This window comes from Colletotrichum costaricense, assembly GCF_030867565.1.
Source record: "Colletotrichum costaricense strain IMI 309622 chromosome Unknown Scaffold_3.1, whole genome shotgun sequence".
Lineage (NCBI taxonomy): Eukaryota > Fungi > Ascomycota > Sordariomycetes > Glomerellales > Glomerellaceae > Colletotrichum > Colletotrichum costaricense.
This window is the reverse complement of record NW_026848232.1, coordinates 1,878,092-1,893,728: the sequence shown is the minus strand read 5'-3', so window position 1 is coordinate 1,893,728 and position 15,637 is coordinate 1,878,092. Positions and strand designations below refer to the sequence as shown.

The 15,637-nt window shown below is 40.7% G+C and overlaps 3 protein-coding genes across 3 annotated transcripts; 2 read left to right on the top strand and 1 right to left on the bottom strand.

The window, feature by feature from the left end:
* Window positions 1-7,690: 7,690 nt before the first annotated feature.
* On the bottom strand, window positions 7,691-8,227 carry CCOS01_03451 (uncharacterized protein; the record flags this gene model as incomplete). The annotated part of the gene is made up of 1 exon (XM_060451637.1): window positions 7,691-8,227. One exon carries the CDS (start codon window positions 8,225-8,227, stop codon window positions 7,691-7,693), a length of 537 nt encoding a protein of 178 aa, XP_060317902.1.
* Window positions 8,228-11,903: 3,676 nt separating this feature from the next.
* CCOS01_03450 (RTM1) lies at window positions 11,904-12,861 on the top strand (the record flags this gene model as incomplete). The annotated part of the gene is made up of 2 exons (XM_060451636.1): window positions 11,904-12,072; window positions 12,149-12,861. 2 exons carry the CDS (start codon window positions 11,904-11,906, stop codon window positions 12,859-12,861), a joined length of 882 nt encoding a protein of 293 aa, XP_060317901.1.
* Window positions 12,862-14,260: 1,399 nt separating this feature from the next.
* Window positions 14,261-15,637, top strand: CCOS01_03449 (uncharacterized protein; the record flags this gene model as incomplete). The annotated part of the gene is made up of 1 exon (XM_060451635.1): window positions 14,261-15,637. The coding sequence occupies one exon, from the start codon at window positions 14,261-14,263 to the stop codon at window positions 15,635-15,637; it is 1,377 nt and encodes a 458-aa protein (XP_060317900.1).

The following is a 15,637-nucleotide window of genomic DNA, read 5'->3' as shown; positions in this document are numbered from 1 at the left end:
AATAAGAGCTCTAATAAGCTTTTACCTATCCCCCCCTTAGAGCTTAAGAATAAAAATAAAACTAGTTCGGATAATAAGCCTTTTAAAAAGGGTATATCGTATATTATTATTTTAAAAATTTATATTTAATATTATTTTAAAATCTAAAAAACGTAAAACTAGCTCTTTTTAAAAAAGTAATAAGAAGTAAAAAAGAACGCTAAAAAATAAAAATACCCCCCGTAGTAAGTATAGTTCTCTTTACTATTCTAAGCCTATTTAACGTATATTTAGTCCTTAAGAAGCTTAAAAGAGAGGTTCTTAAAAAATAAGAGGTTTAGTACTTACCCTATTTTAAAATAGCCCTTTAGTATACCGAACCTAAGAATAGTAGTTATTATTTTATAAAAAATAATAATTAATATACGTACTATTTTAATAGCCGTTCGGCCGAGGGGTATATTAATATATTAGTCGTCTTATAGCTAATAACCTAAGCCCTTATTAAGGCTATTATAAATAGCGCTTTCTCTTTTATAAATATATTATCCTTTTTTATTATTAAGAAACGTACTCCTAACTATAGTTTTAATAAAATATCGATCTCCTCGTAACTATATATTATATTTATATTATAAAATATAAAAGTAAAAGTTTAAAACTAGAGAATTAGTAAGTTTTAGAGGCTATATAGAGCACGTTAAAGCTTATTTATTTTATTAATAACCTTATATCTTTTTAAGAGTTTAATAATTACTAATTTCTCGTTCTTAAGAAGCGTATTAAAAAATACGTTAATAATATTATACTAGTTTATTTTAAAATCGAATTAAATAACTATTACTATTATAAGCCTAAAAGCCTTTATAGTGAGCATCGAAGCGTACGTATTTTATAAAAAGTTAAGTAATTATATATCCCCCCTTATATATATACGTGCTTTTACTTTATAAACCTCGTTATTAGTATCGTATTTATAAATATATACTTACTTTAATAAAAATAAGATCCCTTATTTAAAATTATAATTAACTTCCTCTTATATACTAATATCCCTTAGCTTTTTTATTTTTACGTTTATAGCATCCCTAAGTAGCTTTTATAATTATTATAAAAAATATTTAATATTACTAAACTTTTTAAATAAGCTTTAAAAATTAATTTTAATAAGTCGTAGTTTCTAAACTCCTCCGGAGCGCTCTAAATAAGTCCTATAAACTACTCTTTTTACTACTTAATAAAATATTATATATCCTATACTACTTTTTTTTATAGCTTTTTACTAATTAAGTATAAAAATAAAAAAAAAGCAGTCCTAGCGGCGGTTATAATAATCGCTATTTTTTATATTTAAATATAAAAGCGTCGTAAAAATATTATTATTAAAGCGTTATAGAGGTTTACGGGCCTAGTTTAAATATCTAAAACCTAACAGAGCTTTACTTAATACTTAATAAAATAGTTCTTATAAGCTCTATTTTTATATAATAATAAAAGTTTATTATAAAAGTTCCTTATTAACGTTAACTTTAGTATTAAGAATTACTTCTTTATAATTAGTACTTTATTTACTATATACTCTAGCGTTTTATTAAAAACCGTTAAGAATTAAAAACTTAAAAACCTCTATAATATATATAAGTATTTATAAAAAAAATTATAAACTACGTAGAGCTATTTATAACTTAGTTATTATAACCCCTTTTTTACCCCTACCCTTAAGCTTATATAAAGGGGTTATTTTAAGGGTTAATAATAATAATAAAACTATATTAACCTCTTTAGCCTTATTAACCGCACCCTAAAATACGTCTATTAATTACTTAATATCCTAAATAATTAAAAATCTAATAATAATACTATCCTTAACTATAAAGTTATTTTAAATACTAGTATTTTTAAAATCTAGATCTACTTCCCTAAATACTTAAACTAACTTATCGTTAGTATTAAAAAGTTCTTATATCTCTTAAATTACTAAATTTACTTACTTACTTATAATAGCTTACTCCTTATATATAAGATTATAAAAAACTTCTTTATTAAACTTAATATTCTTTATAATAAATACCTACTTAAGTATAGGTACCTAGACCCTATATAAGTTATATATTTTTAATATATATCTAACTAGGTATCCTATATACTTATAAAGAAATACTTTAAACTCTTTTTATTATATACCCCTCTTACGATCTTTATAAAAAGGGTATACTTAGTAACTATATATATAAAAACTACTCCCCCCGACGGAGTAATCTACCGGGGCCGTACCGTATATTACGTATTAAGGAAAACTAAGTATATTACGCTCTATACTTAATTACTAATTAAAATAGCTCCCGACCTTCCCCCGTTTCTAACCGTTTAGAGAGCGAGCTATACTTATTCTAATATATATAAGACCTCTTAGTACTAGCCCGCGTAAGTAGCTAGATTTTATATTATATACTCCTTTTTATTAAGAGTTAGGGAGCCCTTTATATATTCTTTTATATTTATAATATAGCCCGTATTAAAAGGATTTTTAGCTCCGTAAAGTATAATTTCTAAGCTAACGTTAATATATTAAATCTTAACGTCCGTATTAGCCCGGCTATTTACGGCGTTCGTACTATTACTTAACTAAATTCCGTATTATTAAAAAGTACTTTACTAATCTTTAGGTATATTTATATTAGTTACGATAGTTATAGTATTAAGCTAGCTAAAGAGGGTGCCTAGCCCGAGAGGGGTAGACTTATCGATAGGCATCTTTAGAGTAATAGTTTATATATTAATAAGTTTATTTAATAGATTTATTTAGTAAATTTATTTAATAAATTTATTTAGTAAATTTATTTAGTTTAAATAAAGAGCAGCTTTAGGTAATATTAGAAGTAATAAGAATAAAAAGAATCTTTATAAGCTCTAAAGAGTAATAGATATTAGCCTATTTAACCCTTTTCTAAAAACCTCTACGTTATTATTAAAGTTTAGAACTTTTATAATTAAGAAAGGCCGCCTCTAACTATTATAGCTAATTATTATAACTAACTATTACGGCCGACCTTTATTATTAACCTTTTTAGCTAGCGCTACCGTAAAGTAGCTTACTTATCCTAAATTATATAGCGGTTTTTATATTAAAATTACTATATTATATTAAGCACATACTTAGGGCACATTACGTATATTATATAATTAAAAAGTATACCGTATTATATAATTTCCCTTAAAAGCGTAATCCCGTTAAGGTCGATCTTTTGTGCCTATAAAGCCGGAAAAAAACCACTATATATAAAAACTATTAAAATACGGAGTTATTAATTTAAAATCCCGTACTTAATAACCCGTCTATTACTAGCGTTAATATTACTTCTACTAGTTAATTTCTATTATAATAAGCAAATCTCCTTTATTAGCCTCCCGTAAAATAATATTATAAATAAAAATTATTACTAATACTATTTCGTTCTATAAATTCATAAAAAGATTTATAAAAAAGCGCATCTTACGAGCTTTAATAATTATAAATTAACCTACTCTTTTTATATTACTTACTAATTCTTTTATATATAAAAATAAAAGTTCTATTCTAATTCCTAGCTCGCTATACTACGTTTTATATACATATCTAACGTTTATAATTAAAAAAGTAGTCTTATTATTACTTCTAAAAAAGTAAATTAAAATCCTTTTTTAATAACGAATCGCTACCTCGAGGTTCTATAATATAAAAAGCACTTCCTCCTCTATTTTAATCCTTAAAAAGAACCCCCTAAACTACTTACTATATTCGTTAAAAGCTATAAATATATATTATTATTTATTAAAAAATAATTTAAAATAAAAAAGATCCTAATATATATAGTACTATAATTATAAAGCTCTCTTTAAAAGTAGTCCTCTTAAAACTACTATCTTAGTATCGGATAATATACATACTTTATACTTAATTTATAATAAAAATTTAATACGTATACTTTAAGTCTTATATAATAATTAATAAAGAGTATTAGGTCTAAAATAACTTATTTTAAAATACTAAAAGAGCGCACTATTAAATCTCTTATAAATACGTTAATACGAGTAATAGAATTTTCTATAGCTAATTAATAATATAATACTAGCCGGGCTCTATAAAATACGCTTAAGGTTTATAAAAAAAAATAGGATTAAAAAAGCTTATACTTAAAAAAAACTAAATTATTCTTTTAAATAAGCTACTTTTTAATAATACTTTTATAAAACGTTTCTTATTATAAAGTATAATTTAAACCGTAGTATTAAAATATGCTTCTATTTAATAAAGTCTTTAAAACTATATTAATATAAAATCCCTTAATATAAATAACGTTCTAAAACTTTAAATTATAAGTTCCCTTTCCTTTAGGTCTATCTAAAACGCCCTTTATAATATAAATACTATATATAATAATAAATAATATAATAATTCCTAATTTAATATAATTATTATTACTTAATAATACGTAACTTTTAAGTTTAAATAGGCTCTTATTATTAACTAAATATATTACTCTATAGCTATTTATTACTATACTCTAAAAAAAAAAATAAATACTATTTATAAAAGTACTAAAAATTACGTTTATTTCTAAGTCCTAACTCTTTATAAATATAATAATTACGTAGCCCTCGTCCTAGTTTATTAATAAGCTCGTTATAAGTTAGTTAAAGGATCCTTTTAAAAACCTAAGTTTCTTAAGAGTTCTATCGTTTTTTAACTATCTAGCTTTCTTAAGCTTACTATAAAATAATTTCTACTTACTTAATTTAATAATAATAAGGACTTTCTCTATATAACTCTTTAATATCCGTATTAATAACTTACTAACGTTTCGGTTTATAAGTACCTATTTTAGTTTTTAATATACTAAAAAGCGCTATAAATATATATAATTATAAAAGTATATAACGTTACCCTTATTATTTATATTATTAACTAAGTTAGAGTATTTAATAAAAGTAAAATAAGCCCCTCCTTAACCTAAAAGCTTTTTAATATATACGTCCTAGGTTACTAAGCTAAATATATATATAATCTCTTCGAGGGTTTTAATATACGTTCCGAAAACTATTAATTCGCTAAAGGTTTTATATATATATTAGCCCTATATAAAGTTAAATCTAAACTTAACTATAACTAAGAAATTAAATACGGCAATCTCTCTATTAATTTTTAAAATATTATACGTTTTAGCTTAGAAATAAGCAAATTACTACTCCTTATACTAGTATTAAAGGTTAATTCTAATCCTCGCTTTATTAAAAACTTATTAATATTCCTCTTAAACCGCATTTTTAACTACTATTTTAAAAAGCTAAAGTTCTTACTTTAATTATTTAATAATTTATTATATATTAAACTTAAAGCCGTCCTCGGTAGCTTTTTAAAATATATATTTATAAAAAATAGCGTTAATTAATTTTACTAATTACTAAATAAGGAGTTTAATATATATATTAATAATATTACGTTCCTAAGCTTTAAATTATTTATATTTAGTATTAATCTCCTATTATTTTTAAATATTCTTAAGTATATAAATCCTCTTTATAAGTATAATATAAGGATAGATTTATTTATATAAAATAAGTAGTATAGTTAGTTTTATAAAAAAAAACCTAGCTTAGTTTTATAAATTACTTATACTTAAAAAAGTTAAAGAGGTTATATTAAGAATTATATTTAAAAACTATTAATAAAGGATTTCCTAATTTCTTTAGTTATTTTTAAATACCTTATAGTATACTTAATAAGCTTATAGTTCTTTTTTATTATAAGTTATAACTAATTATCCGAATTTAAAAAGTAAAATAAGAGCTATAAAAAGGTCGAAGAGTATATTAAAATCTAAAGTGTCTAAGTCGACGTATTTATAAACCCCGACGCCCTTATTTATAATACGAAGTATATTAAACTATTTAATTTAACTATTATAGCTAGTTAATTTAGCTTAGGCTAAAGTAAATACGAATACGTTAATTATATTAAAAAGATTATAAAAATCGTATTAATAAGTATATTATCGTAATATAAGGTCTTAATTAAGAACTAAGTTTATAATTATTATAAGTTATAGTACGTAGTAATAGGTATACGGAGTATAATAAAAATAGCTTAATATATTAAAATAAAAATAAATAAAAAGAAAAGGTCTATATATATAATATTTAAAATAGACACGTGATTTAGTACGTGACGGGCACTTCGTAAGATGCGGTTACTATCCCTGTTACGTGACACTAGCTCTCCGAAAGAAGGTTCCTCATCTGTCATGTACCGCCTGGCACGCAGATCCGGGACGGCGGTTACCCGGAGGGCTGCCAACCGGCACTAGATCCTTTGTTGGCGCTAGAATCTCACTCAGACGAACGAGGAACGCGACGTGAGTGGTCCGTTGCCGCGCAGCTGCGGACAAAGAACGTGCTGACAGTGGAATTGGCGTCTGACCTATGCGTGTGCGGCACATATCGCAGAAGCTAAGGTCGTTAATAGCCGGGGGCTGAGCTCGCTCGTAGGCTGCCAGCAAACACCGCCCCGATGCTGAGATGAACGCTGCCCGCGTCTAATTTTAAACTCCATTACCAATTACAAGCTAGCCAAGTGGTGACTGATAAACGTGGTATATGTGCATGACTTTGCCATGCGGACTAGCCCTGAGTATATTTGTATCCCTACTTTTGCTCTAGCTCCCTCCGAACCTAGGTCGATGGAAAATCCTGCGATGCCGAAAATAGGTGTTTGATATTCACGATACCTTCGTTCCGTTTCCGAACTGAGAATTATATCACTTCATCCCGGTTTAATCAGAATCATAGGCTAATGCCCCATCTTGATATCTGGAATGAGCGCAGTTGACCCTGACTATCCACTTGTACGGTGGCGCCTGGCAAAGTGGAAAACCCCGTCAATACTTCATAGCCTGAACTAGGCATCAGCGGAAGCAGAAAAGAAGGGCTTCTTGATGCCTATACGCATCTCGCAGAGTTAGAGAGCTTGAGCCCGATGACGGAAGACGGAAGACGGTCCGCGACAGAAACCAGGACTCTGCATATCCCCAAATGACAAGATTAGAGCAACGTAAGCTAAGTACCTTACAGACCGATGTATAGACCTTTTGAGCCGAAGGATCGATTTAGCTTGTCGGCGTCTCGACAAAAATTCTCTCTTCAACATATTTCAGCAGCGACCAGTCATATGGCCTACATCCATGATGCTCGAGTTCCGAGATACGTCCTTCAGTAGGCTGCTAATCTCAGCTGTCCTTGATCACCAAGACCTTGCGCCTAATGTGTGACTTGCCTGGAGCCAATCAACAGCATGAACAATCTCGCTGCCGAGAATAGCATGAGGCTATGGACTTCACTGCGAGTATTGACACCTACGTTAGGAAGTTTCTAGGTCGTCCGCATAAGCCCATACGTATAGCTCGTATTTTCCTATACCTCTTTTTGAAAATCTAAACCCCAAAAGAACCCAAGATCGTGTTGCTATGCTAGGTATAATGGAAAGAAGAATGACAGAAAGGAAAAGAAAACTGAAAGCAAGGCTATATGCAATGGTCGTTTTCGGTCGTAAGCCATGATCACCCATCGCATCCCACAGGCAAAAGCTGGCAACCGTATATCATACAGCTCTCGTCAGATGGTATCGTCGCCAAACAAACAGGACAAGACACGAGGAAACACGACCGCGGTCTAGGTTTCACCCGGCCTTGACGGCCTTCTCAGCTCCTTCTCCATCCTCGGACTCTTCCCCATCCTCCCCATTCGCCTCGGCCTCCTCAGCCTCCTTCTTCTCCTGTTCCAGTTTATACCAAGGCCCGTGTATCGCACCCGTTCCAGCGCCAACCAATAGCCCGAGCCCTGTCGTAGGGATAGCTGTGACACCGCCGACAACAGCCCCCACCAACGTACCCACCCCGGCGCCCAGTCCCGTACCAAGTCCGGCGCCGATGCCCGCGCCACCGATGCCGCCCTGCCACACGCCGCTCTGCAGCCGCTTCGACTGCTTAGCTGACCCCTGAGCCTTCTTCTCGTGCTCCGCCGCCTCGGCGAGTATCTTCTTCTTCTCCTCCGGGTCCTCGGTCGCCTCAGCCCGCTCGCGAAGCGCCTGCGCAGCTTCGGTCTCTTTCTGTGCCTCTTCGAGTTTGGCGGTCGCTTGGGCGAGAACCTTTTCTTTTTGGGTCTGCTTTTGCTCTTCCGTCTGCTTCTCGTCGGGCGGTGTTGGTGGGGACGACATTATGTGAAGTGTGGCGTCGGTGGCCGTGCGAGGTTGCTCGAAGAGGAGCTTTGGGACGCTTGAGGCTGGAGCTCGGGGAATGGAATGCTGAGGTGGGATGAAGTGTGGAGTTGCGCTGTGCTGTGCCGTACGGTCGGGACGAAACAGTGCAATGAACAAGGTGAAGGAAGGGATGCTGTCGATTACTTGCCAGATTTCGGTAGCGAGTCGTGCAGGTCTGACAGTACCTGGGTAGGATTTGCTTGCGGACTATTGCAAGGTTTTGGAATTACTCGATATCGAAGAAGTCAAGGAAAGTTGGGCGGGCAGCAGCCATAGTGAGGGAGGTACTGACATCATTCGCTTATTGCTTTTTCTGTTTTTCATGTTCTCGCAACATCCCTGCTGCGTGGCGGGGTTGATCTGCTGCCACACGCACAGTGACGTCGGGATCGGGTAAGTTCATAACATGGGGCGAGACGAGCTTAAACGCTCAGAGGTATCTCCTTAGACCATCAGTATTCCAGCTCTCAAACTTTCTCTTTCTGCATGCAAGTCGTTTTCCAATTGCATAAATGCGTTTTGGATGACCTGCTCACGTGAAGATGGTTTCAGCATTCTGTCACATGCGATTTCCAAATAGTGGGGACTCACGTGGACTGGCGGGAGGTTCGCGACCTTGAAGGAAGGGACAACATTGAGAGTAGCAAAGACCAAGCTCAGGTACCTACTCCTTCACTGGTCACGGTTCTCCAGGGTTCATCTTCATCCCCCCTAGACTCGATATCACAGTTGCTCTACTAGCCAGTCCCGTCGTAGGGTCAACTTCCCCAACCCATTGTTGCACTACCTGGTCTAGAACTTTTGATATAAAGCTTGTGCGAGATTCAAGTAATTTAGTATGGTTTCCCCAGGATGGATGCATGTGAATAATTCTTAAAGACAATAATCACTTGAAATACCTAGTCATCTGGCTACTCTCAAAGTAGATTGACCTCTGAAAGGGAAGTCGAGTCGAGAATATTCATGGAACACCGCAGACGACAGATAGCCTACACGTAGAGCCCATTTCTCAAAGATAGAGATTGATGAATACTCCAGATTGAGTTCGAACTATCACTAAATTCGAAGTGCTGTCCTTGGGCACTGCCAATCTGGTTGTGCTAAAGGTTGGGTTGGAGCCTCGGGCACTGTTATGAGCTGAAACCCTCGCACAAATTCACATCGCAAATTTCGAAGTTCTTAAGATCGACCTATTCTCATGTCCCCTCACAACACGTATAGGTTCTACTCATGGGCTTGTCATAATGAGATAGTATGACAGAGAACGAAAAATCCGCACTAGGTGAAGAGTTTTCCTTTTACTTGGGGCCCAACAGAAAATTTCAGATTCTCCTGCCATCACCGAGTCATTCAGCATACGTGTATGACGTTGAAAATCTAATCATGCTTGTACGCTTCGGCCGTATTTCAACCAAGAGAAAGTGAGGAATGCATGTATAAACGTACCTAGTGGGCTGTGGACGTGTTTCTCACATTGGCTCGTCTGACAGACTAGCATCTTACAATTGCAGCAAGATATGATGAGCGGTTGGCCACAGACATCAAATGCTGAAAAATGTCGAGTCAGCAAGTCTCTAGGTCTTTGAGGTCAGCAAATATGAAAAAAGGGACTTGATAGAGGAAATAAAGATTTGCAATGTCTGGCGGCCCTAGTACCCGGGTTCCACGTATTGGGGTCTCGGAGTGGACCCGCCCCCAGAAATACGTGTATCTGCTAGTGAGCAATCAAGTGACGATAAACTTTGTCAAGTACTCTGTACAGAATCTAGTACAAATTCTAGGCTATGGAGATTACTTTCCAATTGGCCTAAAATAGAAATGAACTGCCATCCAACACTTTTAAATCAGCCGCCGATACCCATTTCAGCGTTTGTCTCGGATTTGGAGAGCATTGCAGCGGAACGACCAAGAGGTCGTCACTATCCACATGCGTGGACCGAAACTTGCACGGAATCTGACGTGTATTTTGAACAGTCGTTGAAGAGTGAAGGTTCTCAAAGATGCAGGCGCCTGGGAACGAAAACGAGTATCCTAGTCGCGATGTACACAGCAAATGACTACATATCGTGTGCTTTTGCGTCATCTTGTAATGGCAGCGCACCACGTGGTGACAGTAGCATTCACCGATATTGACAAGAAAACTCAATGTCGAACAAGGCGACCACAGCCACGCCTTCGCGAACAACAGTATAACATCCCATGTTCAGGTCAAGCGATTGAGTTTGACAATGCAGTGACGCAAAGGCTTATCTCGACATCCAAAGTTGAGCCAAGTCCGCCGCCCAGTCTGCCTCGTTCGCGATACCGACAGGACGTTCCCGCCTCCCGCTGTTCCCATCGCCAGCGCGGCCAACGCAAAAAGGTTCCGGCAGCGCGGAACGACGGTAGAGATCCACTGCAGACGCCAAGACGAACCGAAAGCGAGACCCCGGTCAAGTCCGAAAACAGCTGAGCGGTTGCCGGATTCCGGACTAAGCCTCAAAGGTAACCTGATTTCTACAGACTACCGTTCGTCTACACCACTAGAAGTAATGGCGCAGAAGTCAAAATTGTGAATGCGAAGAGCGAAATGATTGCGCACAGTAAATGGAGAGACAAGGTTGACGGCCAGGTGATTTTACGAAGTATGCATGGCTCCACGATCGCCGCCGTTCCCGTGGAGCTGTTTGATGGACCTTTTTCTGTTAGCCAAGCCACACTCAGAGTTTCCTCGTGTTTGGTCACTGTGTTGCAAGTTTTGCTGGGGAAAAATACACGTAAATGCAGCTTCTTCCAAAGACTGGAAGGGGGGTTGCGTGAGGTACGTAAGCTTGCCGAACGGGATGTTCCTTATCGGCGTGGCCTTGTCCCTGCATCAGACGAACGACGGAAAGTTGGATTGGGTAGGACTTCACACTCTGATATCCGTACAAATGTGAAGAGATTGAATGTCAGAGGGGTGGTGGGGTGACGAGTCCCGGCATGCCTCCCTCAGCCTCTGTGATTGCAAAAACATCACGGCCAAAATCTCTGTACGCGTATGGGATGGGACGTGATTCGTCGACCGGAAGGAATATGTAGTAAGATCCACCCACAGGGCTAGCAGGGGAGTGGGACACACGAGCCAATCACGACTCAATTAATCCACGTATACATCCTTATGGGGAAGACTCAGACCCCACCTGTGGATACCAGCGAAGCTTGGATCTCACACGTTGATAGTCAGACACATCTCGACTCTTTGCCTGTTGTTCACGACAAACGCGTATGGAGATGCCGTCAAAGAGACTTTATTCGAGAGTTCGCGTATACGGTGGCCGCAGCAGCAAACTCAAGTTCCAACCGCTCCCATCTCCCATCCTTGGGGACGCTATAAAGATGGACTACAACTTCGAGACACCCCCTTGGCCCTTGGCAACATATCCAGCAACAACGTCAACACCAACGAGGTCCTAGGACGAGATTTCCACCGACAACAGCAAATCAGCAGTCCTTTCTTTTCCATCGGTCGCCAATATTTGAAGCAAGTCTAATCTCGCGATCAAATACCACGAAAAATTCACAGCCCACAACAACAGGCAGGGAACGGAGAAAAGGTGGAGGACAAACCAACTACCAGTAACCGATTCCTGGCAAACCTCAAGACTTTGACAAGATGCCTACCCTCGAGTCCTACAACGGCTACTACCTCTGGCACTATGTGCCCAGTCTGGTCGCCGCCATCATCTTCGAGGTCCTCTTCGTCCTCGCGACGCTCTTCCACGCGTACAAGATTGCCAGGACAAAGACGTGGTTCTGCATCGTCTTTGTGATAGGCGGTATCCGTACGTGACCAATTTCGACCCTCCAATTGTTATCTTGTATCAAGACCCTGGACTGACATTGAAATCTCTTATCCAGTCGAAATCATCGGATATGCAGGCAGAGCCATTGCACGCGACCGCACCGGCGAAGTCGGACCCTACGTAATGCAATCCCTCACGATCCTCATCGCGCCCGCCCTCTTCGCGGCATCCGTCTACATGACCCTCGGCCGCATCATCCGCAGCGTCCACGGCGAGTCCCTGTCGGTGGTCCGCATCAACTGGCTCACCCGCATCTTCGTCACCGGCGACTGCTTCTCCTTCCTCGTCCAGGCCAGCGGTGGCGGTCTCATGGTCAAGAACGGCAGCCAAAAGATGGGACAGAACCTTATTGTGGCCGGCCTTGTCATCCAGATTGTGCTCTTCGCCATCTTCTGGGTCACCGCCATCGTCTTCCACTCGCGCCTCGCAAAGAACCCTACCCAGGCGTCCCTGGCGGGCCACTCGCCTTGGAAGTCGGGCCTGTGGATGCTCTACATTGTCAGCGCGTGCATCATGGTCCGATCCATCTTCCGTCTCATCGAGTACGTCCTCGGCGGCGACGGATACCCGCTCCGTCACGAGTGGACCCTGTACGTCTTCGACGCCACGCTCATGTTCTTCGTCATGGTGGCCTTCGGGTTCCGGTTCCCTTCGGCGTTCCAGATCCGCAAGGGCGGTTCGCAGTCGGCTTCGGATGTGGAGAACTATGACTTGGCGGTGGAGAGTGAGCAGCACCAGCCCGGCTCTATGCGCAAGACCATGCGATAGAGAAGAAATTTAGAGTGCCTTTTTCTCTTTGATTTTTCGTCCGGCGGAAATTGCGTGTGGAGGCTCGCATTGGGGATGCTCAGCGAGCGCACACCTACGGAGTATTATTAGTGTAATTGTTGGGAATGGAGGACAGAGAGACATGGCGGAGTTTGAAGGCCAGTGATCCATGTCACGATCATCGTTTCCGAGGAGTTGAACGATTCAGGTCAGCGGAGACAACGCTGGATGTTCCAGAATAATAGCGATGGGCGGAGGGCTAAGGTATCAACCGCGGAAAGCCGGGTATCCTGCCTTGGCTTAGTATTTAGCACTTTAGACGCACTAGAATGATAAATGAGGAAAATGTTGTGCAAACCGTTGGCCCGAAATCCTTGGTGTATGGTATCCTCACTTTGACGAACCGACTAACAACTCCTGCATGTCCATGTTTGTCAACGGGACTGAATACATGTATTTCATCGTGTTGACGATTAGCTTCTCTAGGTCTGGATCATACAACCGGGCCATTTCCGGCGTAATTGGCTTCCTTGACGTTGTCATTGGATCGGAGATGTTTTACAGGGTGGTTACTAATACAACCGCGTGGGCATTTTAAGGAAGGCACGCAGGTGGGTGGGCGCACCTGTCCACACTATCATAAAGGTTTAGGGGGAAGGGGCCGCGTGGACTTGGTTGGCGCAGCGTCCATCGACCTTCCATTGCTCCCCTAAAGGTCCTGTTTAGGAATTTTTGGGTGCATTGAGCTGCAGAGTAGCCCCTGTAGCAGACCCTCCTAATGGCCCCTTCCCTCAGTTCCATAACTTGCTTCCCCGTATTAACGTCCACCGGTAGCCCTTGGACCCGCTGAAGTCATGTTGGAGCGCGGTAGATGCCGCACCCCTGTACGAAACTAGTGGGAAGGTAGGCATATTCAGTAGTGCCTTCCTTACTTTACTTTTGTGACTCCCGCCTGTAGTCTGTACTTCGTCTCTAGAGCAGGTAGGCACGCTGTACTGTGTACCTTCCCAAGTGGTGCCAGGTACCATTCCTACCTTAACTGGACTGACCTGAGCTTATCCATTCAAGCTACGGAGTATCTTCGTAGGTCATCTTTTCTTTCCCCCTCCCCCCACCAAAAAAAGGCTGAGCTTCCCTCGGGTTCGCATCCCTCAAAATCATTCCTTGAATTCAAACACTTCCCTTTTTTCTTTCTCTCGTCCATTGTCATTCCATTTCGCGTTCTTCAACACAAAAGGAAGGCCCTGGTCGTTTGCCGGCCACAGACACCACGTCACACCCGCTTTGCTGCACGTCGAAAAGGCCCCATGGCAAACCACTCACCTTGAAAATACCCACCCTCCACATCGCTTTCATCCCACCGGCCGAGACAAATCAACCTCGAGGTACCCGGAGAATGATGGACATCTCACGCAGCAACTCTCCCGCCCCCGGCACCGGCTCGACAAACGGCGACGTCAGTACACCGGGAGGAGCATCGGCATCGGCCGCAGCAGCAGGCGACGTCAAACTCCGCCGAGCCCACCGGAAATCTCGCAACGGATGCAAAGAATGCAAGCGCCGCCACGTGAAATGCGACGAAACACGCCCGACCTGCGTCAACTGCGCAACAGCTGAGCGACACTGCTCCTACCTCGACTCCCTTCCGGCATCGGCTCGCTCTTCCGCCGTCTCCTCTGGCCCGGCCGCCAAGCGAGCAGCCGCAGCCGCCGCCCTCGTCGCCAGCCCAGCGGGCAGCTCCGGTAGCAATGGCAATGGCGCCTCCGCCGCCGCAACAGCGGCTGCCTTTGCAACCTCACCATCCATCACCACAGTCGTAAACGACTTTGTCATGCGCACCGAAGATGACCGCGGCGTACCGAGCCCCCCTAACGGCCAATTCTTTACCCTCGAACACATGCGCCTCCTCCACCACCTGGAAACCCGTATGGGCACCTTCATGGCCGCAGACGTATTTATGAAACCCTTGGTTGATATGAACCTCGAGGCTGCCCTCCACGCCCCTTACCTCATGGACGTCCTCCTTGGTCTTTCTGCCCAGCACATGGCCGAGCTGAATCCCCAACGCGCTGATTTCTACCAGCATGAGGCAACCCAGCTCCAGACCCGCGCTCTCATGTTGTTCAACGACGCCAAGGAGGAAATCGACGATGACACCTGCATCCCAATGTTCCTCTTCGCATCCTGTCTCGGAACTCAGGTCCTCTGCGATACCCTCCGCAGCTACCGTAGCGACTTCAACGGATTTCTCGACCAATTCGCCTGGTACCTCAATCTTCACCGCGGCGTTAGCACCGTCACCGGCCGTTCCTGGCACATCATCCGCGAATCCGGTTGCAAGCCCTTTGTCGACTTCCTGGAATCTAATAAGCCCGACCCGAACGAGCGCTCCGAAGTCGACATCCTTCACAGTATGCTCGACCAAGCCGATCTCGGCCCCGTCTCCCTCCAAGCCTGCCGTGATGCAACAGAGTCTTTACGGCAGTCGTACTCCATCTACCGCAGCATTGCCATGAAATCCAGGCATCAATCCGCCTCCGTCATGGCCTTCGGAGTCCGCGTCACAACAGGCTTCATCGACGTCGTTAAGCAGCGCCGCCCGGAAGCCCTCGTCATCCTCGCCTTCTACGCTGTCCTCCTTCACTGGTGCCGCAGTTACTGGATCTTTGGAGACGCTGGCCAGTGGATCATCCGCTCCGTCTCGGCGCATTTAGGAGATTACTGGTCAGAATGGCTGGCCTTCCCTCAAGCAGTGCTCGAGGTGCATGCAGGCTGA